Raw genomic sequence first — 23,754 nt, forward strand, 5'->3', positions numbered from 1 at the left:
CCAACCCATCCAGTCAGAGGGAGCTGTCAGTTCAACAGACATCTATTAACATTCATATTAAGGGCAGTTTCCCATATCCTATAACGTATAAAAAAATAATAGTTTCATTTTTAAACCAAGCCAATTCCCAGTCGTTGTTGTTGTCAAATAATACTCGTTTGGATTCTTCTCCATGTTAGGCTGTTTAGATGTTGAATGTATTAACTTCGGCGCTGGCTTACTCAAATCTCCAGACTGTCCCCGTTTCCCCAGCGGGACTTCACACACCTGCTAGTGCTCCACAGAGCTTCAGATAGAGGCTCACAAGCATCCAATCCTGCCCATCCATCTGGCACCCGCTCCTCATCCCCGCTCATCGGGCCAAGAGCGCGCGGCCGTGCGTCCAGGTCCTCGGCTGAATCGAGATGAGTTGTTTGCTGCTTTAAAGAGTGAATTGGAAGGTAGTCGTATAATAAATTATATGTGTTTGCATGCTTTTTAACAAATAAGAAGTGTGTTTAGGGTACTGAGCAAGTTTTTGGAAATGTTTGGAGAAGTTTGATATGCGAGTAAAAATCCAGAGTAGCATCGACGATTAGAGTTTGGGAGAGACATTCACAGGCATTTACAGGCAATAGAAGTTCATCATGTTCTACTGTATCATTTTGTTCAGCAGTAACAGATGGAAACACAGCGCCTCACAGTGGAAAAGGTCTGAAATTGAACAAAACCAGAATGCCAACAATATGAACTTTAGTTGAATCACACTGTCAAGATATTTTTAGAATGAACTTTTTTTCCCAACATAGTGTAGCTGCTTTGCTGTCTCATACAAACACAGACATGCACTCTTGTCTGGCACTCTCATTGTTGTATAACTCAAATCCGAAGCAGAAGGTTGTTTATATTTTTTTATTGATATTGACAATACAATCTGTTCAGTCCCTGCACAAAATAGTTTCTTTCCCTCTTATAATCCCTGTATTTTTGTTTTATACTTTTCTTTACAAAAGGTATCTTTACTACTCTGAATGCTGCGTACATTTACAATGCAAATGAACATATATACACAAATATATGGCCCTACAGAAGAATGGATGCATTTAATAACTTACATTCAAATGATTCAAGTGACACACAAATAACAAGGGCACGCAGACTGCTCCCTGCTTCAAACTTGGCACTTAGAATATGAATACTGTATGTCTTAACAGTGCTTTTCATTACATAGTATAGGCAGGACCACAGCAAACCAAATAAATAATCAATTATGGAAATGTCAACTTCAAGTGCCACATAAATGTTATTAGGCAATAGAACAAAAGGCTTAAAATTACATTATGAACATTCAAACAATATCTTCCTCAACATTAACTTCATTAACTTAAATCTTCAGTATTCATTTATTAAATATAGAATAATCTCATTCTAAAAAGTTACCCCTTAATCATTAAGGATTTCATCAGCTCTGCCAGCTTCAAGGCTAGACAATCATGTCTAGCACTATAACCCATTATGTATTGCCACACACATAAATTACCATAGATGTTTGGGAAAAAGCAGTACTGGAGCAGTGAACTGCACTCATTAAAATCATTTAAATCCATATAAAAGTAGTCACGAGCCAAATAAATTCAATTGAGAGGTTAAATTCAGATTATCTTTACATTATATGCTTGGAATATCTAATCCTTTATCTGTATATATGAAATAAACTACAAAATGACTTACTGTCATAGTATAATTTGAACTGTAATTTTGTTAAACATCTGGCTCTTTTCCCAGTGACCTACAGACAAAAAACAAACAAAAAACAAAAGACTATTGCATGAGTTGAACAATAACACTTGAGAATAACAGAATCTCCCATTGCGTCCCACAGTCACAGTGCTTGGACAGGTACCTCCTTAACGCCTTGAACTGTGGAAGCAGGTACTAGAGCAGATTTGCCAAGTGTGTTTGTAAAATGCAAAATTCATTCAAATGTACTACTGCTTACATTTCCACTGGAGGCTCTTTGAAATAATAGACCTGTACTCTGATCTGATTTAGGATGATTTAGGCACATTATGAACATTCAATCACGAAGCACATTAAAGGCCCAATCCAGATTATGTACTGTTATGACAAGCACAAAATATTTCTGGTAGTACTGCCACTGTAGGTAAAAATACAAATTCACTTTTTATCTTAAAACAAACAAAACTTTGATTCCAGGTATAAAAATAAACTAATGCAATAAATTAGTCAATTAAAAAGTTACTGCGTATGCCCTTTTTTACCATCAATTACTACAGTGCAGATTTATTTATTTTTTAGTAATGCAATGTCATACATTTGAACATTACAACAACTATGAGGCAGAATGACGAGTTAGGTGCAGGGGTGACAAGCAGACACACCACAACACTCAAACCACTCTGCCACAATTCAGAATAACAACTACGGTGTGGTATAAAGTTAAAATTTGATTATATAATAATATATGCTGAAGAGAAAGAGCACTTAATGCAAGTATTTTAAAAATCTGGATCAGGCCTTCAATTCATAATGCCATATATCGCATAGTGCATATGAATATACCAGCCATGTATAAAATGGACAAATAGAAGGCAACATACTCCGCCTGGTCAAGCACTATTAGAAATTACCACAGTGTAACAGAGTTCAGTTTTATCAAGCAACAAAGAGGGTTTACCTAAAATCAATAACAGCTGTGCATAATAATTGACTTGAGAGCACTGGCATTTTCTTTCCATTTGGTTTCCTGTGCAAAACTTTATGCCCCAAATTCATCCTCGCTATCTATTGAATCTTGGATTATGAGTTTTGGACTAGTTTTTCTGCGTGTTGCTGGCTCTATTGGGGCATGTTCTCTTGCTTGTGATGAGAACAGGGTTGAATTTGTGTGATTTTTGCTTGCGTCCTGTAATTCTGTCGATTGCGTAGTTTGCGGTATTAATATATTTGTACCTCCTGGGTCTTTCATTGCCATACTGGCCCCGACCAAAGCAGGATAGCTCCGGTTCCTCCTCAGTCCAGCATTGAGCCCTGTAAGACCCCCACCCAGGGCACCGTTAGCTAAGCTGGTTGAACTGAACGGGACTAGCAAAGCAGCACTCCCAGATGAAGTGGACAGGGGTGAGAGGGTGCGAAAACGTTTCAGTTTGTCGACGAGTCTCAAGTTTGAAGTCTCCATCTGGCTATCATCGTCTGCCTGTGCCCCACGCTCTCTCTCAGACTCCCCCAGAATTTCCCTTAAAATGGTACGAGCTGGTTTTGAAGCAAGGAAGATGTCATAGTATGGTGGTTCTTCCTGACATGGGCTGAACTGAAATACGGGTCTAGTGTCGAGCGAAGAGGCAGATTTCAAGCAAGAACGGGGAGAGTTTGGTGGTGTGTTGGGGAGCATTAGAAACAAACTGGTGGGACGCTGTGTGGTTGGTCTTTCTTCAGGTTTTAAGGGTGTCCTGTCAACTAGGGGGGTGGATGCTGTGCTAGTATCCATGCCTCTGTCCCAGCTGTGAGGGTCATACACTGATGCAGATATTCCCCGCTCCTGTAGGAGGCGCACCAGGCCCAAAGAGGTGCTGGTGGTCCTGGTTGAGTCCCGCAGGTTTGTAGATGATTCAGCCAAAGACAGGGAGAGAGACAGACGGCGTGGGGTGCAGCTAGGTGTGTAGGAGGGTGTGGCTGGGGCAGAGAAAGGAACAGAGGATGGAGTGTGGGTGGGTGTACCAAGACAAGTACTGCTCTGACATGACGCTATGGATGGGCTAGAAACAACACAAAAAGAGAGGGAAAAGTGTTAATAAAACAATGAAAAGTATAAAGTACATTATTTTGTGCTAATAAAAGGTGGGCGACTTTAAAATAACAGTGTTACAAAAATGCTATTTCTTCAGTTGAAACTGATACCACTATAGTATAGAATATGCTTCCCTTTTAGTTTTGATTATCTTGACTAGTACCACAGTCCATGACAAGTTAGTTCCAGAAAACATCAGTCAGTAACAAATTTAAATTAGTGCCTACATTTTGAGTTACATACACCTATCATAACAGAACCACACTCTCATGCATTTCCTCACCCACTTGCACCCCATTGGGAGCTCTCAGTGCTCTACATCTGTCATATGATACAACTCAACTTCCTCCTCATCCTCACTGGACCTACTGGGGCTAATCATAAGGCAGGGGTTTAAGAAAACATGTAATATTCACTCGTATGTATTAAATCTTATGAAACAGTATTTTACCTGGGTGACACCGAGGTCAGCTGATCAGAGGGGTGCAGGATCCTACAGGTGGTGAAGGTGTATGTGGAGCTTGTGTGGGACATACACTTCCCTGGAAAATTAACTACAGGGAAGAAAAGGGAGAAAACAAAAGGACATAATGTTTAAACTTATTATCTACATCATTATATACAGACGTATACAGAAAAATACAAATATGAAGGGAAATGAGGCAGGAGACCCAGAGCAGAAACACATCCATATTTCTGAAAAAGCAGAGTTTGTAAAGATTTCTCTAGAGCAGACACAACCTGCGCCAGTCTGACTGAAGTCACATGGTCATGTGAGTTGGACAGCTGCACCAAACCTGATATTTGCACATGACTACTGTGTGAACTTCAGCACTGACATGTCAATGTGCACTGGTTTATGAGTGCTATTACTGTACTAGAGCAAGATTACTGGATGTGCAGGTCAGTAAATGAGGTTTAAAGCAAGGTGGAAATAGAGAAAGAAAGCTGAGTAAATGACAGAAGATTAAAATCATAAAAGTACTCAGTTTCGATGGATGCGATGACTGCACAGGATGCTGCTGGGATGGGATCATGACAGGACGTCACAGTTAGGGTGGGTAGGATATCCATATAGCTTTTCCCATAACCTCCCTCCCGCCCCTCTATTGCCATGCTGCAGGGCTACAGTGAGGGGAAGGGGGAGGTGCAGTGTTTGAGCCCAGCTAAGATGTTCCCTCACCAGGCAGGCGGCCCACTGCACCGGGCTGTAGGGTCTGGAGCTCCATCAGGTCCAAGTGTCCATTCACTTCAGAGGAAGACGAGGAGTTAGAGAAGGAAGGGGGCATGTGCACAGCTTGTTTGTCTTGTAATATTTCTAAATTGTCTTTAATGTTGCCATTTTGGTTGCAGCAGGCAGATGATGAGGAGGTAGTGTGTGCCAGATCCATGACAGAGTTGTTAAACGAGTCACAACAAACTTCATCCTCCTCGGGCTGATCGAGTTGCCAGCTGTCCTGCTCCTGCTCATGATCTAAAGTGCAGAAGCCCTTTGTGACCACTCCGGGACGGTGGTCCAACAGGCCACCCAAGTGAGGCTGGGCCAGCTGCTGCCAGGCATGGAGAGTAGCAGAGCCTAAAGGGAAACAGGAGATGTCATTTGCCATTGCAAGCACAGCAAAGTCAACTATGGTGTTTGAGAAGGGAAAGGGTATTCTTTTGTTTTCACTGTGAGAGCTTCTACTACAGTGAAGCTGGACAGTGCATATTTCAGTAATAGTTGTTCATTAGAAGGAATTTTAACAAGAATCTTGCACTTACAAATTAAAAGTTAAAGGAGTACAATTGTATGTAAATAAATGTATAACAGAAAGAGTACTTGGAGATAAATGTGGTGAAGACAAAAGGAGAAAGAAGAAAAAAGAAAAGGAGAAGAGCAGAAATTACTATGATTTTTATTGATATCAAAGAAAAAAGGTTCAACAGAAACAAAATGGAGAAAAAAAATAAATGAGGGAAACTGTGATCAATGAAACGCACAGTACACCCAACAGTGAGAGGGTCACACTTTTAACAGTAGATGGCGCCATAAAACTGCATTCACATAACTACATTCATATGACTGGGCTGGCTAGCATTGTCTTTGCAAAGAAGAAATAATAGGGGAAAACTTATCACGGATATGTGTAAAATAAAGTGCTTAGTCTGAGTGACAACGTTTGACCTGTGTAAAGGTATTGTGCAATACAGTTAAACACTAAACCATCATGACATGCTACATTACTTTACTGTCATAATTCAAACCAGCAGCGTGGTTGTGTATTTCTAAAGTAGAATGAATGCTGGGGGCTTAGAGTGCCCTCTGGTGGTTCTAACACTTGTAGCAGCCCAGTGACCAAAGCAAAAGGAATTCTGAGCTGTGGCTGTGACCTCAGGGAGTGGCTAATATCAAACAGACTGGAGGATTTCTTCATAGGGCTGGGAAACTGGGAGGTTTTCACTGAGATGTTGGATTCACCACAGTTGTAAATTAGGTAACAATGTTGTTGGCATCTTGGAAAAGTTTGATTTTGTAAATCTCTCTGTGTAAAAGTCTGGTGAGTATGCCCAATCTTCTGATTCTGTTTATCATTAAAATCTTTATTTTCTTTCACCACAATCAGCACCTCATTGCTCTGTGCCAAATAATCACCTTCTAGTGGCTTTACAATCTGCAGCTTCTCGGGAAGGTAAGACCTCGCTGTGAACGAGTATCCCGACCAGATGCTCCCAATGGACGGATGTGTACAGAGTGAGAACAGGCTCTCCGTGGGGGTCCCGGGATCTCCACTACCTTCTCCATCCCCCTTCTCTTCTTCTTTAGCCAGGTAAGCCAATTTTCTCTCCCTTTCATCCTCGAAGAAACGTTTTTCAGAGAGGTAGTTGTCACGTCGGAGAGACAAACGTCGCAGAGCTGCTTCAAGGTCCTTGCTGCCCGGAGTCCCTGGGGTCCCTGGTGGACGCTTGTTTGAGTCCTCTGATCTGGAAAAGAACAGAAGATAAGAGACGGTGCCAGTAGAAATCACAAATTTTGAGTTTATTATTTGAAAGGGAGCTACCCATTGTCTGAGGCCTCCAGAAAACTGCTGGTTCTGTTGTCCAGGATAATGCCACTTCCTGTGTCACTGCCTAAAACAGAGTTACAGCGCGGCGTGCCTTCTCTGCTGGATCGGCCTGAGTTCAAACTGGATGTCTGGTTGGAGCCAGGGATGTTCAGGGGGGATGGAGCCAATGAAGCCCGCTGCTGACGCATCAAATTCAGGTTCTTCACGGTCTGAAATACTCGTTTTGGCTGCAGCCTGGAAAAAAATTATATGTTGTTACTTCATGGTATTTTCATGGTTCAAAGATTCAATACCTTATTCATAAGAAAATAACACAATTTATTGAAGCATCAAACACTGCACAGTAATGAAGTGCAATAAAAAGATGCATCCCATAAACGCCATAAATAACCACCGAGTAAAAATAAGCACAATGACATACACTATATAAAAAGACATATAGGCTTTTTTCTTACTGCCTGACATGAAATCAGACTACATTTTACCTGTTTTAGGTCAATCAGGATTACCAAAATTATTTCTATTTACTAATTGCCTAAATAATGAAGAGAAGGATTTTTTAGTACATTTTTCAAGTCAAAAGTTTACATACATTTCATTTAGTATTTGGTACCATTGCCTTTAAATTGTATGACTTGGGTCAAACATTTTGGATATCCTTCCATAAGCTTCTCACAATAATTGGCAGGAATTTTGGCCCATTTCTCCCGACAGAACTGGTGTAACTGAACCAAGTTTGTAGGCCGCCTTGCTCACACATGCCTTTTCAGATCTGCCCATACATTTTCAATAGGAATGAGATCAGGGCTTTGTAATGGCCACTCCAAAACATTTACCTTGTTATTCTTAACTAGGGTTAGGGTTAGGTCTTTTGCTTTTATTCTTGGGTTGATATGCACATTTCAGACCAAATGGTATGATGGCTGAACATTTCCATGGCGTTTATACTTGCGTATCATCATTCGAACAGATGAAAGTGGCACCTTCAGGGATGTGGAAATTGTATCCAAGAATGAACTAGACTTGTCCAAGTCCACAATTCTCTACCTGATATCTTGGCTGAATTCTTTTGACTTTCCCATAATGTTACACAAATAAGCAGCGTGTTTCAGGTGTGCCTTCAAATACATTCACAGGTGTGTCTCTTATTAATTCAAATGTTGTCAATACACAGAAACTTTCAAAGACATGACATCATCATCTGGGTTTTCCCAAATTGTTTAAGGCATAGTAATCTTACTGGTATGTAAACTTCTGACTTTGAAGAAAGTAATGAAAAATGGTCTCTAAAAGTCTGTCTCTCATTATTCTGGCATTTAGCAAATAGAAATAATTTTGGTAATCCTAACTGACCAAAAAAGGGAAAAGTTTAGTCTGATTTCATGTCAGACAGAGAGACAATAAAGCATCTTTTTATAGTATGTGTATATAGCAGTAGTGTATGTAAAGTTCTGGTGTCAACAGTATGTAATAATAAAACATGAATGGCATTGTTGTCCATTGTTGTTATATTTGTGTTAATTTAGTGGCTCTTGTTAGTATGAAATTGCAACAAAAAAGAAAGAAAATCATCTGTGAAGTTTTACCGTTGTTCTTCTACATCTGGGTCATCGTTCTGAAGCTCTTTTCTCATAGTGCCCTCTATTTCTGCTGCTAAAGAGTCCTGTACAAAAGTGAAAAAGAAAGATAATAACAATAAAATTAATATATAAGAAGTCACTTATTTTTTGTACATTTTTTTGTCATTTACTCACCAGTGGGAAGAGTCCGAGTGAGTGGAAGCGCCTGGGTGTGCTCAGAGGTAATGTTTTATTTCTGAAGTTTTTGAGTTCCTCTTGAGCCTCATGCAGCATCTCCATACCCTCCGCGTACTTGTCCTGTAACTCTTGCAGCTGTGAAATAGAAGGTCATAGTGTTACAAAAGTGCACATGTACTGGAACATAATATAAATTAAGAATAATAAAGTTAAAAGCACTAATATTATAAATTAACTCTATTGTCCATCCATGGTGTTCAGAATTTGTATTGGATTTGGAATAAACTACATTTGACAGTTTTTGAAATGTATTTAGTGTATAATAAAAAAAGTTGATATATTGAATAAAAGATAATAAGAAAATTGCATTGAATCATCTTTGATAGACAGAAAATATTGAGGTGTTAGTTTTTACTGACCTATAGATAACACTAAAACAATAAAATATCTATTAAATACATTTTTGACAACTTTACCTCAGCAGTGAGTTGCCGTTGGGCATCTTTGGCTGCTCCTAAGTGTTGAGTCAGTTCCTCGTTCTCCACTGCGTACTGGAAAATAAACAAAATACCGACAAGTGAAATACTGCACCATCTATAAAACCTTGATTTTATATTTTTAATCACTGTCAATGTTTTTTACCACTTTGGCTTTTTTCTGAAGGTCCACAATCTGTGAAAGGAGGTGTGTGATTTCTTCTTGCTGTCTGGTGGCATCTTCCGTCTTTTTGGCCAGTTCTTCGGCGAGTGACCCAATCTGGCGGTTTGCATCACCTGATGATGTGTTGCAAAAAATAAGTTTTGTGATCAAGAATATGTTGTTAATATGTTTTCAAGCCACCTGCTAGCCGTAGCATTAACATGCTAATACAGCCATCATGGTGTGTAAGGTGTGTGTAAATACTCACGAAGTTCCTTGACACAGTCATTGACCAACTGCTGCTCTTTTTCTTCATAGGAAATAGTTTCTGTTTCCAAATGGCTTGCCTATATATTACAATGCATCAGTTAGAAGCATCAGAAGTTATTCTGTTCCTACATTACACTGAATTGTAATTACTATTTTTGTACCTCAGATCGCAATGATTTGTTTTCTTCCTCCAGATCTTTGAGTTTCTTTTGGAGTGAATCCAACGGGAAAAATGTTGGCGGTGAGACACTAGTTTCAGGTGGGCGGACACTGTCAAACATACAAAAGTCAAACAGTCTTTTAAGCTTTTGTGATTAATTATATTATCAATATTATTACATTTTGTATTGGAGCAACAACAAAACATTATAGAGCAGGAAAAGTCGCAAAGGTAAGACTTGAACCCAGATCACTGAGACAATGGGTAGTAATTATACATGTTCACTTACTGAATTATACAATAGCTGCTTTTATTAAAAGGTTTAAGCAGCATTTTATAAAATGACTTTCTGCATGAACTAGTGCCTCACAGAGCTTATAGCCAGGAAGTCTGCCTTTGTAACTAATGAAACGTTGTTGCATTTGAATTGTGGTTGCATAACTGTGCTGTACTGTAGGGGGTCTTACGGTGTGGAGGTGGTGGACTCTCCCTCACTCTCTTCAGCAGCACTGGTGTAAAACTGCAGCAGCTCGTCTTTCATGGACAAGTCATGACGCAGCTGTGACACCTGGAGAAAAGAGGACAATAATTAAACTAAATGAAGACAATAAATTATAAAGCCAGAGGAGGTGCTTTTGTTCATACTTCCTCTCGGATGTGCTCGACTTGCTCTTCCAGCAGCTCATTCCTCTCACTCAAGGCTTTGTTTTTCTTCAGCAGCGACTGCCCAATGCGGGCGGCAAGTTCCAAGTCACGCTCTTTCTGCAAAGAAACAACAAATCAAAGCCAAATTGTCAAAGTCAAAGTAGTCTTATTGTCAACATAACTATATGTGCAATAAAACAATGCAACTATCTGAAGGGTTTGCAAAAAGCTTGTTTTCTGAGGTGATATTTTTCAAATTTGAAAGTCTAAGCTGACATTTTTTTATCTGCGTGGTCTATTCATCTCTCCTGTTTCATGGTGCAGTGAGTTGTGTAATGTTTTGTGAAGTAGTTAGATCAGATCAGATTGGAATATATTTTAATAATACTAATAATATGTTATGAAGTTCATCAGGTGAGATGTATAGTCTCTCAGTCATAGAGCATAACTACATCTGACCAAAGTACATTACAGTCTGCTTTAGACCTGTTGCCCATTAAAACCATAAAGTTTGGCAGTTCAAATCCAAGTCTGCTTGAATGAGACATTAACATACAAGCCACTTGTTCAATAACATGAAGTTTTAGTCAGCAGTAGCAAGCAGCAGGAAAGATTATCATTAATTATTATTATTATTATTATTATTATTATTGACATTTACCTCCTCCAAAAGTCGAGTGACAGCGTCAATGTCACTGTATGTTTTCGTCATCTGGCCCACTCTGTCTGCACACAGCACTGCAAAGACAATAAAAACAAATAAGTGAAATTATGATATAATAAACTATAAATCGTCCAAATGAGTTAACTAATAAATAGTATTGTGCTGTGTTAAGATTGTGGTTATAGTAATACACTCATCTTTAGAACTACTTACTTATATACATAGGTAAAAATAATCATACTTTACTTTCTACTAAACTTATGCCATAAATCACACTACACACTAGGTTGTGATATTATGTTCAGTCTCAAACAAATATCCACCCAACTCTTTATAAATCAAATACTTTCGTTATCAGCAAAAGTGGTCACTAAAGCACCACACCTCACACCTTTCACAAGAGTCCAGTCCAAGACTGATTCGTTGTGAAGGAATATAAAGTTAATATATTTTCTGGATGTTTTACACTTCAGTTGTAAACTTTATTTCTAAACACATAATTAATCCTGTTTTGTGTGGTTGCAAAAACACAGTCAGCTCATGCAAAGAGTATATTTACATTTGGCACCAGAGTATGGAACAGTATGGACAAAATACAATATTTCCATAAACTTTTTTCCAATGGGACACACATAAGGCTTTTGGTTTTACGCTTTTGGGGAATAGCTGTTAAGGTAATCTTAGTTACCAAAGAAACTGTAATGGCGTTCAATGAAAATAATGCATATGCTGCACATATAAAGAGTTATCAATTTTAATATTATCGACCCAACTATGAGACCTGGTGTTTGATAAGAACCCCATTTACCTATCATTACTTCCTGGTAAACAAAACATGCAGTTAACTCCATGGCAACCACCAATACAATGTTGTAAAATGTAGACCTATAAATTTTACATGTAAATTTACATCTCAGCAATAAACCAGTGCCATATTTAGTTAACACCATTTTAGTTTAGATCATGTAATTCATGGAAGTATGTGATTAATTGATTCAAAGTTTGATGCAAGGTTTTAGAAAATTAATAATTACTATTTCTAATGTAGTTGAAAAAAAATATTTATGCATTAGTTCTATTATAACCAATACAAACATGTTGAAATTGTGAGGTTAGTTTTTCTAGTCCATATCCATTTTTCTTAGTGGGGGGAGTGGTTGATGCTGGTACTGTGTAGGTGAAGGTGCTGTAACCCAATATTGGTGATAGGTGATCTGTATGTTTTTCGTGATCTTTTCTACACAGAGTGACACAGAATGAGTAATTCAAGACAAACCTGATCACTCTCCCCTTGTGTCCCTTTACAGTGACAGGGAGCAAAAGTAAGAAGAGACCTAATGTAGCATTATGCGCCGGTTCCCAATGTCTGTCATTGCAATTTACCTACAAATATATATATTTTAACCTTTTTAATGTTGAGGTTATGGACTGGAGAAGGCTCTTATCGTATTGGAAAGCTGTCAGGGTAAGGGAAAGTTGTGACTTTATAGTCATTGCTACTCTGGGCAACAGCCTGTCAAAGGTTAGTGACAACAGACGCAAACCAAGACAACAAACAATAGATTTCTTGGCTTATGACAACTATAAACACACAAGTGAAATGGAAAAAAAATGGTGTGGGCCTTGTATTTGGTGATATACACACCTTAGACAAGAAAATAATTTTGCTTTTACTTTATATTATATTATTATTATATTATTACAGTGGTGGCAGAAAATTACTTCTAAATTATTTCATAACAAACTGTTCAAAAAGCAACCTGTGCTTTCCTGTGTACGCAAGCTATGGCTTTATCCAGCTTTATCTTTAGAACTTTATTGTAGCAACATATCTCAAGATCATGTTGTTACTGAGGTCATGTGGATGCCACTTCCACCTTAACATAAGGCAAAAGTACATAGCACAGACCTTCCAACAGAAGCTGCTGCTCCTCATCCTTCTCCTCGTCCTGTTCTGAACCTCCAACACTTGTCCCACAAAAATATTCCACTTGCTCTTCCTCCTCTTCCTCCAGTTTGGTGCTTTCACAAATGGGAACACCAAAACAGTCGTCATCCTCCTCTGACTGGTTTAGGCCCTCATAGACCTCAGTTTTGAGCAATGCCATACTCCAGTGTTCTCAAGTCCAAAGGCAAATATGCAAAGCCAGCAGGTGCAACGCCATGGCTCCTACCTGCACTGTTTGCATCCAAGGAGTGTTTTCAGTCAGTATGTAACCTGAATGCATTATGTGTAAATGATATCCAATAAGCATCTCAGGCACATATTATGTTAACAAAAGGTCCCCAACAGTAATCCATTTGAATGAGGTGTGTTGTCTCAGTTAATGTCTAGTTCAGCAAGCCAGTCTTTATTGTGAGTGTATCATTTGTCTCTTGTGACATATCAACTGGATGACAAGATAACTCCTCCCCCTCATCCTGGTTGGTTGAAAGTGGTTTACTTTACTTTCCTTCAAATGGAGGGGTGAAAACACATGTCCAATGACAAGGCTGCTACTATATCTTTCAATTGAGGTCAATGTAAAATAAAAGGGGATTAGGATTAATCTGTAATATTCATTTCAGTCAGTTATAATTCACAGCTGTTGGGAAAATTGCACTTTTTCCCATTACTATTTTAAAGTATAGTTTAAATAAGAAAACAACACAACTTAATTTGGTTCAAAAAATAAATAAATACATAATAATAAATAAATTACAAAAAATGTAATTGTAAAATGATGGGCCAATAAATGTAGTGAGGTGGAATATCTAAATGTAGACTGCTAAAAATGCACAAATCACGCTTAATTTGTGGGCTATTATCATAAACAAAAACTAGAGAGATTTAATATGGCAAAGCTATGGACAAAAGGAAAGACAAAAAACACCCCCCTTTCGATAAGCAACATGGTATAGTCTTACCACACTCCAGCCTCCTGTGTGTTGGGTGGGGCAAAGGAAACTTCCAGGTAAGTGTAGTGTTCACCTCTGCTTTAGATAGATTAGAGTTAAACCTGAACGCCCGATCTGGATAAGATTTCAAAGCATTTCTCGCCAACTGTTTGCAAAATTAAAATACAAGCACCATGATAAACAAACCCAGTAACCTTTATTTTGCCCCTCAGTTACTGTTACAACCAACACATGAAGCATTTCAAATTTTCTGCTCAGTAGGTGCCATTCAAGTGTTGCAATTACAGTAATTGGTCTAGAAAGTGCTGCCAAATTAGACAGAGCTTTACACATGAATAAGTTTGTTCAATGGTCCCATACATGCAACAGTCCAAGCCACAGAGAGTTTGAGACGGGCACCACTGTGAAATAAAATTAGTTTTCTGGTCACGTTTTCAGCATGACCTCTTTTCACTAAAACATTCAAAACATGTAGTTAGCTACAGCAAATGTTAAAGAAAGTTGGGTAGAAAGATGGGTTAAAAATCTTGGGAAAGAAAAAGGCATAAATGGAACAAAACTAATATATAATAAATACAATAAAATAGTCTTCATTTATAACATAAAATTGTAAAGTAAATATTCTGACTTTGCAGTGTTAACCTTTGAATTCTCCCCTATTTATTTGGTTAATTTACTACATTTTCTTAAGAGCCAAAGTTGCAGAGAAACTAACATGAAGCCAGCAACAATCCAATGGTGAGTATGAACAAGACAAATCATTGATCTAATAATAAACCAACCTACTTTCCAATTCTCTTTCTCAGCTCAGAATAACACAACCAGCTTTCCATTCCTTGCCATCATCATTTAATAACAATAATTGTTTCTATATAAAATATAACAATGTACATAAAAACACATGTTTTGTCATGACTACACACAAAGGGGAAAAAACCCTAAAATGCTGTGGGTTTAACAACAACACTGCAGATGTTGAAAATGGTACAGATTTGTTAGCGCAGAGTGGTCTGGAAGATTATGTAACATTTGAGAGCATCCCCTACACACACATGCATAATATTGTTCTCATTAGACCTCATTCTCACAGACTGGAGTATAACATTTAGCTGGTAATGCTTCATAGATCCAACTGGAATATAGTATAAGATTCACAAAAGGGTGAGAGTACAGAGTGGTCCAGCTTTTGGAATAGCAAAAGGGTCATTTTTTTTCTAAACAACTCACTTATGATGCCACATAATGACCTCAATAATGTTGGGACTTTATAACAACTAACACCCAAAACAAGTGTTAAAATAACATTGGAACACTCCATATTTAAAATGGGACTACAGTATATTATATAATCACTGCATCCCACATGTTTATGGTTTATACCTAATTCCCTAACCTAATGTAATGATCTATTAGCACAGCCTATAGTTATCAAATCCTCTGACACTTCTTGTTTTTCACACCTGTGTCTCATACATTTTCCCTGGAGAGATCTGGCTTCCCAAATGACCACAGTAAGCAGCTGCAGTAGCCACAAAGCTAATAAACAACCAGCAAGAATTTTCCAATCATCAAAAGGCAACAAAAGTAATTCCTTAGTTTCCAGCCTGCTGCACTGGCACTTTCACCACTTCTCCCTATTTTAGAATCTGGTCACAAAGAATAGCACCTGTTACAACGCCCACCAAGAGCAGCTGTTGTCTGCTTGCTAAGTCACTGAGACATACTGGATTTAGAACGATAAGATAACTAATCAATAAAATAAATCACATGTTTTATTAGCTCATTTTATATTGGTAGAATAAGAATATAAACAACTTTGGACAACTTGGCTTCCGCAAAGTAGAGGCTTACTCTATGGTAGACCCAACTTACCATCTGTACACTCTTCATAGTACCAGTCCAGCTCGTAGTAGTCTGCTTTGACAAATTTCTGCCCTTTGGCCTGGCCTCGCCTCTTCATCCTCACTGCTTTGGGAAACAGATGGCTGGAGAGCAACTTATCCTTGGCATTCTCAACTTCAACAATATATCCCCTCAAATCCAAAGTCCTGATATGCTTAGAAACAACAAAACGCCACTGATCGTAGTAGTGTCAGTCAGTTCCCATATCCCAGCATGACAAGTGACTGCCAGCAGTCCCGCAGTAATTGTTGGTGAAGGTCCAGTGTCATCATATATCCTCTCTGTCCCAGGCTCATTAGCACCAAACAGTCTTCATATTGTTGGGATGCAGAGAGCAGCTACTACGCCATCAGATATATAACGTATCCATTTTTGTGTTGTCTATGCTTCAATAAGGTCACGTTTCCTTTAAGATGTTCTAATTCTCTTGACATCCATTCTCCAATCTTGCCAATCCTTACAACAATCTGTTAACATCTTAAATACAAGTCCCTGTCTGTTACGAATGTTTACGTTCTTGTCACTCCATCCTCCTCGCTTGTCCTCTGTCTGTATCGTATCCTCTTAAAAATCCTCTTAAAAATACATCTCCCGATTCTGCACTATCATCATTTAGGGGCAGTCCTAGCTCCTCACATGGGCTACAACATCTCTCACAAAGCTACAAAAAATATAGAGGTAATCTAGAGAGTAGCCAGTATCACCAGCAGTAGCAGCAGTCACGGGTTTTGCAGCAGAAATGATGAGTCTCATGACACAGTGGAGTAGGTGGGCCTAAAAGACTCAAACAACCAATCAGATTCTTCAAGCATCCCTCATATCAGCATCTTGTCTCCACCCACTACTTCCCTGTCAGCATCTCTCTCCCTCCTCTTACATAGTCCTCCTCTGTGGTTGCTATAGTAACTAGCTCAAGGCCTGTGAAATCCTAAAAGCTGGAAATGGTGTGTTGGCTGTGTAGCGTTGGCAGAAGTGACGTGGCTAACACCAAATGAATGAACAAAGTGAAAAAAAAAAAAACAAGAAACAATGGGACAGTCCTATTTTGACTGAGAAGAAATGGCACAATAATGAAATAATGACTGGGTGGAAGTCAATGACACACAGGACAGGTGCTAGTAAAAAACAGAATGCATCACACAAGCTGTTATACAATCTTTAAGAAAAATAAAGCCTAGCTAAAATAAGGGGCTACATGCACTTGGGACTTGTGTAACAGTGTTGCATCACCCATTCTTTGCAGAAACTAGTCCATTTAGTTTTGACTTCAACATTCAAATATTGTGATGATTTTTTGTGTTGTAAGTATATTCCACTATGTTTGACAAATACTACAAATAACCTTGATTGGTTAATTAATTTAATCTCTGTTGTCTATGTGTGGACAGATATGTTTTATTTTACTCTATTTTGATTTTGTATATAAAATAGTAGCTCTATTTGACTAGCTATGTTATCGTGCCCCTCTCAGCTTTGATGTGAGTATAAAAAAGTTTGTGCTTTTTTAGGGGTAAAATGCTTCACACTCTTCTCCCAACACGGCTCGTAAGGTAAGATCCACCAGTCATGTGACTCTGTGACACTATACAGTCATGTGGCAGTGTAGACACCTGCTGACCTCTCCATTATGCTTTGTCCTGTTTCGCTGTGTGAATAAATAATCTAGAGCGCATGTGAACAATAGCCTATATCACGTGAGGAAAATTCATATTTAAAAGCTACCCGGAAGCAAAAATATGCATGTTGTCAACTTGTCAGAGATTCATATTTAACATGCTTCTTTCCATATACAAAATTAATTATGCATAACTAGTACTGATAGTATGCTTATCATGTATATTTTCAAATACAGTATATTGTATTTTATGATTAATAAAAGGAAGCATGACCTTAGCTTATGCCCTTGGCTAGTCCAATGTCGCAGTCAGTGTTGGCATGGGGGACTGAGGTTACATTACAGTCTTGCGTAGTCACTATTTTTAAATGAAATGTATTTTTAGCTACGGTTTTACCATGACTCACCATCTGTGAAGATGTGAACCAAAGAAACTCAATTATTCATAATGGGAAATACACTACTCCCTGGCTTGCCTTAAGTGGCCTGTGCACATGCACTGTAAGTTTTAGTGGTCATTCACAGACCAGCTGGATCCAAGGTAGACAGTTTAATGTGATAAGCCCAGAATAGATGCACAATATTGGAAAGCGAGAGGCAGCACTAGAGGGATGGATCAGATGTATTTGTTGTGGCAACCTCAACAGCTGTGTCCGCAATGAGATGGGCATGACTCTCAAACTGCCACATAAAATTATTAATAAGAGAGGAAAATAGTTCTCATGGTATTATTATTTTCATTTAATGAAACATTTCTTCTGACACAATGTCCTGTGAGACCTGGTCGCTGTTCTTAGCCCTGGTATCAAGTCAGGTGAAATCTTCTGATTTAATCCTGAATCCCAAATATGAACCAAGACCATCAGTTTGGATTAAAACCTGGTTCAGTCCCATTTTCAGTTCCGTTTTACGTTTTTTTTTTTTTAGTTCTTTAGTACTTAAGATTTACATAAAATTATTCTTAGTTTGTTAAAAGCTACTGTTACAAAATAAATAAATTGAAAAACACTAATGTACTTACAGAAATATTTGAGAGTCTCCTCTATCTGTTCAGTGGTCAGGTCGAGGGGAGAGCTGGGGTCCACCAGTGGAGTGTGCAGCCAGTCATCTTGGTCATACCCGAAGATGGTATCAGCCCTCAACTTGTACACAGGCAACTGTTCCTCCAATAAACTGATAATCTCAAGCTCCGGCAAGTCAGTATTGTTACACACATCTGCAAAACAATGGGAAGACATGTCATGTAAATTACTTAAATTAGTATAAAGATCTCATATTAATATGTGGTTATCATTCAAGTGACAGTAGGTGTAGGACAATACATAAAATACCAAGTACAACGCTTTGTACGTGTGTTTTAGGTCTGTGGCGCCCTCTTGTGTCCCTTTTATACAATATAATCCATACAGTACAGACAGGCAGACTACTCATGAAAAATAAGACTTCTTCTAAAGTTAACATCTATAAAATAATGTCTATCAACATTTGTTTGTTTAATAGGTTTTAGGGTTACAAGATAAATCACAATCAAATTGAAAATCACAATTTAAATGGAAGCAATTTTTTTGAAGTACTCTTATTTTCTTCCACAAACAATAAAACATCTTATTCTGTGTAAAAACGGCAAACTCTGTAGTTTAGGATTTAAAATGTTATTCTTGTATTAGTAGTTCTTCTGGATGCATTTAAATTTGCATTTGGTAATCGCAATGCTTGCCAGAACAAAATGCAATTAGACATTTTTCCCAAATCGCAGGCAGGCCTAATAGGTTTTATACACAATCAAAAGGTATCACTAAAGCTTTCAACTGAGTGTTGTTCACACATCTATTTTTATTTGCTATTTAGAGCTCCATCCACTTGGGACCAAAATACAATGCCTTACCTCTGTGTAACATGGAGGAGCCAGGCTTAAGTCAGTCATGAACGAGAGCAGTAGACAACAACACCCACAATCACAAAAAATTAACAGAACAGATATACAGTCTACAGCAGCAAACAGGACAGAAATGCCTTGTTGGTGTCCTGTCTGCCTCTCCCTCTGGATGTCAATGTTTGTGAACAAAGCTCTCTGTCACTGTGTGCTAATCTAGACAGAATGACTGACTGTGCTGGAAAAATAACACATGCACAATAACTGGGGGAAAAGCAACAGAAAACCAAATAAAGTTCAAATATACAGCCAAAAAAAAACAAAAAAAACAATGAGAAATGACGATATATAACATCTGTGGTTCTCTAGGCATTTACACAAAACAAACAGTCAAAGTGGAAAGAAATGTTTGGCAAGATGTTGTAGTACCATGCCCAAAATACAGCCCAGACAGGAAATCATGAATCCCCAAAAAGAGTAGGTGCTTTCTTGAAACTTTCTAGCTTTGTGGATATTGTGCATATTTAGGTTTAAGCTTGTGATTACAAAAATTTCTCTGACCTAAATGTTTCCCAAATGCCTGCACTTCAGCTATAAACCAACATGAAGAGGAACTTACAAGAAGCTGCATGACATGCTAAGATTAGCAACAGACACAGACGCCATGAAAATAAAGTTCAGGTTCAAAGTAATAATAGTCAAGTTGGTCACAATGTCAGTGTAAGCAATAAACACATGGACATATGCAGACACAAAATACTGTTACAATTATTAAAGACATGCATGGAACATTTTCATCTATTATGTTAGTTGTTAACTGCTGCATATTAAAGGACAGATTTAAAAGACAAACATCACTGCTCCCATTCACTTGTGGACAAATGTTAAAATTAGGTCAATGGAGACGTGGGTAAATCATCCCATAGGGTGGATACAAACCACCCCCTCACAGTATGTGTGTCATGCTGCTGAATCACATGGACTCAACTTTTAGACACAGTATAATAAACCATATCCACAGTCATTACATTTGCTAAACCCAATTACAATGCATTTAAAACTGAATATTGTAATATAGAGAATGTAACTTTGTGAGATAAAGTTTTAAACATGTTCAAGACTCCTACTCCTACTACTAGAAGAAGTATGTTTACAGCCACCTCTTTATAGTTTCAGATCAGTTGTAATCTGTTAACAACAAAAGGCACAAAACAAGTGACTTAATGTGACAAGAATGACACAAGCCCAGTCCTACTATTATATACAAAGCTAGTCATTAGCTGTGTTAGCTTAGACAACAGCAAAGGCACAGAAGATTACTTATCAGACTATGGTATAGTTTACTTACTCATGGTGCCCAAAACCACTAGTGTTTCTTCGCTTCAGTCACATTTTCAACTGGTCCAAGAGACATAAAATACCACCTAAGAAGTCCAGAAACAGGAAGAACAGACATGTTGTAGGAAAAAACTTCCCAAGGACAGAGAAAAAGAGAGAGAGGGCTGGAGGGAGAGAGCACAGAGGAGACCCGAGCCAAACTGGTTCATCATGCTTCACATGCCAATGACGGTACACCCTCGGACCGCCCCAAGTGTGCAGCCCCCTGAACGCCTCCCCTTCTCCAACACTCCTCGGACTAGAAACAAAACCAGCAGGACTCTAGAGTGCTCATTGGGCCTGGTGAATAAGTTGTTATTATAACAATTTTCAAAAGGTGCACTGCATCATACAGTTTGACTTTCTGTTTGGAAGTTAATGTACAAATCAGCATTGCCTCACTGAAGACAACAATCTGTGCTTAAAATTGAGTGGCAGATTTATCATAAAACTTACAATATAACACTTTCTCTAGAAGTAAGTTTTTATATTTTAACAGTTACAGTAAAGCATTTAATTTATTTTGTGCAAGTTCCTGAGATTTAATGCTAATCTGTTTGCGTAAAAGGAAAACCTTTCCTTTTAGAATCAGAATAAAGTATTGTGACAACTTTACTTTACTACTAGTTTAAAACTAAACTTGAAATCAGCAAACTTTAAATCAGCAAACAGATGTGTATGAGAAGAATCGGATCAGAGAGATAAAAGTCCAGCAGTGTTGGCAGCACCATGGCAGCTTCTGGCAAAGAGCATGTACACTTAGTAAGGGTTCATGACAAGGGTCAAACCAAGTCTTCAAATGACACCTACAACACTATTCCTGAGTACTACTACATGAGAGCAGGGCCTTGCCTATAAGAGTATGAAAGAAATGTCAAGGTGAAAGTACTACCGGTAATTATGAGCTTTTTTAAACAAGCATCATTAAACCTAGAATACACATCAAAGATGTGGGGCAGTGGAAATAAAGGTGGGTGGGAGGAAGAGAGTCCACTCAGATGGGAAAGATCACTGGACCAGCAGCATGCTTTGTATTTTTCACAATCATTAATAATGGCCAGTGCAGAGTAGCCCCAGACCAAGAGATTTTCATATAAAAAGTCTATTTAGGGGCATTTTTTAGCTATTTGAGCTATTTACTTTGTTTGTTAACTTTATCTTATTCTCATCCAAATTACAATCACAGCACTGTGTTAGCCAGGCCTTTACATCACCACTGCTGGTAACCACAGAGAATTAGCCTTACAGCTAGGAACTTCCTGATGGCAACAGCCTTTCAATTCACCCCTTTGTGCTCATTCATCCTGCAGATTAATGCCATTATACACAGATACACCCCACCAACACGGCCACTGCTCACTATGCAAAAGCATTTAGCAGGCTAGAACAATTTAAGAAACAAGATACACATGGTTGTACTTGAGCAGAGGACAAATATGATATATTTCAAATGGCTTTGTTAGCAAAAAACCAGCAGATGGCAGTATTAAGACAAGCAATTTCACTCATATGGAACACTTAGCTGTATGTAGTTTCTGTAAACAGTTCAATGACTTATTTAATTTAACGGTGATTTATGTGATATTAGTTTCTGTTGTAACATTTTAATTGTTAATGCTGGTATTGTCGGAATCTCAGACTCAGAATACAAGAGCCACCCCTTTTCAGACACTCCCTGCTGCTATCCATTCTTTTGAGAGAAGGCTGTTTGGGTGGAACATTTCCTACACTGAGTTTGAATTAAAGGAACTGACTTGCTGACAAAGTACTCTTTCCTTTCTTCAGGGCATTCTTATTAGGGTAATTTAACAATGTAATAACAATAGGAACACACACTTATCAGTACAGAGATAAGATAAACTCACTTTCATATGAGTAAGTAGTGAGTAGGTTTCAAAGATGTGCCTACTCAACAACATGCAAGGACAATGACAAGGGTGTTAGTGTCCAATAAACAATAAACTGGCATATATTTCTTAATTTTGTCTTAATTTCAATTAGCCATTTTCGGTTTATGAATTCAGATATTGCCATTTTTTTCTGTTCCCATGTTCACTAACTCAATAATACTAAAAAATGCTCAAGTCTAAATACTGAAAACTCACATTGGTTGAAGGTTGATTAAAGTAATTTTAAGAGCAGTGTTCCCCAAGACATCAAAATGACCAATTCATGAGAAGCTACCCATGTCAACATCAGACAGAAGGCATACATTTAACAGTTTAATCTGGTTTGTGATTCAGTGCAATAATGCTAACATGCTGCAACAGTCTTAACTAAAATCACTCCGATATTATTTAGAAAAAATATTTATAATTCAGATGTTTGTTAAGCACCTTTAACTGTATCAACACAACAGTCTGTTAAAGTCTGTTCATTGGAGACAGAGCACTACTGTTTAGGCCCTCAGACAGGCTGGGATGAGTCCACTGGGAGCTTCTCTTTGGCTGTTTCTGCTTCAGAGCTGAGGTCCCTTGGAGCCAACACTGACAGGAAGTGACTTTTAAAGGGCATTAACAGGGACCCTTTCTCACAGCTTCACAGCACCTCCCACAGAATATTTTCCAAAACCAATTCCAGTCACAAGCTATTTAAGAGAGAAGGTTTTGGTGCAGGTTCTCACCTACCCACATTTTAACAAGAAAGACATGAAGTTCCAAGTGGAAACATGTATCTCATTTGGAATGGATTTTTGTATTCAATTGTAACATGAATGTTTTTTTAATACAGTAGGAAGTAATGTATATTATACTAATTACCATTAACATTAAAAAGTATTGTTGCATACTATCTATTGAAGCCATTAGCATGGACATATTTCTTAATGTGGCTGTGTTTTGAATGCTGAATCAACAAGGGCAGATCTATTATGCAAATACAAACAAACTTAACCAGTGATGGTCTCAGCATCTCTGTGTGTAATGGTGCAGTCCTGGAGCAGAGCTTCCAGTCCTGCCTCACTGATAAATTCCTCCTCCTCTTGCCCCACTGTGCTGGTCAGCTGAGGTCCAGGGCTGTAGGGCTGGGTTTGGTGAGAATGGGGCAAGGCACAGGAGCAGGTGTGGGGAGGCACCGTCCAGGAAGAGGCCAGCTTGGCACCGTGAGGTTAAACATCCCGAACCA

At 38.3% G+C, this 23,754-nt stretch overlaps 1 protein-coding gene across 6 annotated transcripts; it reads right to left on the reverse strand.

Annotated features, from left to right (window-relative positions):
- Positions 1 to 882: 882 nt before the first annotated feature.
- Positions 883 to 23,723, reverse strand: trak1a (trafficking protein, kinesin binding 1a). 6 transcript variants are annotated; one of them, XM_055227912.1, is made up of 17 exons: positions 20,603 to 20,772; positions 18,403 to 18,597; positions 10,964 to 11,040; positions 10,303 to 10,419; positions 10,125 to 10,225; positions 9,659 to 9,767; positions 9,496 to 9,574; positions 9,231 to 9,361; positions 9,065 to 9,139; positions 8,586 to 8,723; positions 8,418 to 8,494; positions 6,826 to 7,065; positions 6,420 to 6,748; positions 4,971 to 5,363; positions 4,239 to 4,341; positions 4,071 to 4,161; positions 3,685 to 3,755 (listed from the first exon to the last, which is right to left on the reverse strand). In XM_055227912.1, exons 1-16 carry the CDS (start codon positions 20,604 to 20,606, stop codon positions 4,095 to 4,097), a joined length of 2,235 nt encoding a protein of 744 aa, XP_055083887.1. In that variant the 5' UTR covers positions 20,607 to 20,772; the 3' UTR covers positions 3,685 to 3,755; positions 4,071 to 4,094. The 6 variants fall into 6 exon arrangements, with proteins under 6 accessions (XP_033836451.1, XP_033836448.1, XP_033836449.1 ...); XM_033980560.2 differs by lacking the exons at positions 4,071 to 4,161; positions 20,603 to 20,772 and adding an exon at positions 23,524 to 23,723 and having other exon boundaries at positions 883 to 3,755; XM_033980557.2 differs by lacking the exon at positions 4,071 to 4,161 and having other exon boundaries at positions 883 to 3,755; positions 20,603 to 20,773.
- Between the last annotated feature and the right edge of the window lie 31 nt (positions 23,724 to 23,754).

This window comes from Periophthalmus magnuspinnatus, chromosome 16 (genome assembly GCF_009829125.3).
Source record: "Periophthalmus magnuspinnatus isolate fPerMag1 chromosome 16, fPerMag1.2.pri, whole genome shotgun sequence".
Classification (NCBI taxonomy): Eukaryota; Metazoa; Chordata; class Actinopteri; order Gobiiformes; family Gobiidae; genus Periophthalmus; species Periophthalmus magnuspinnatus.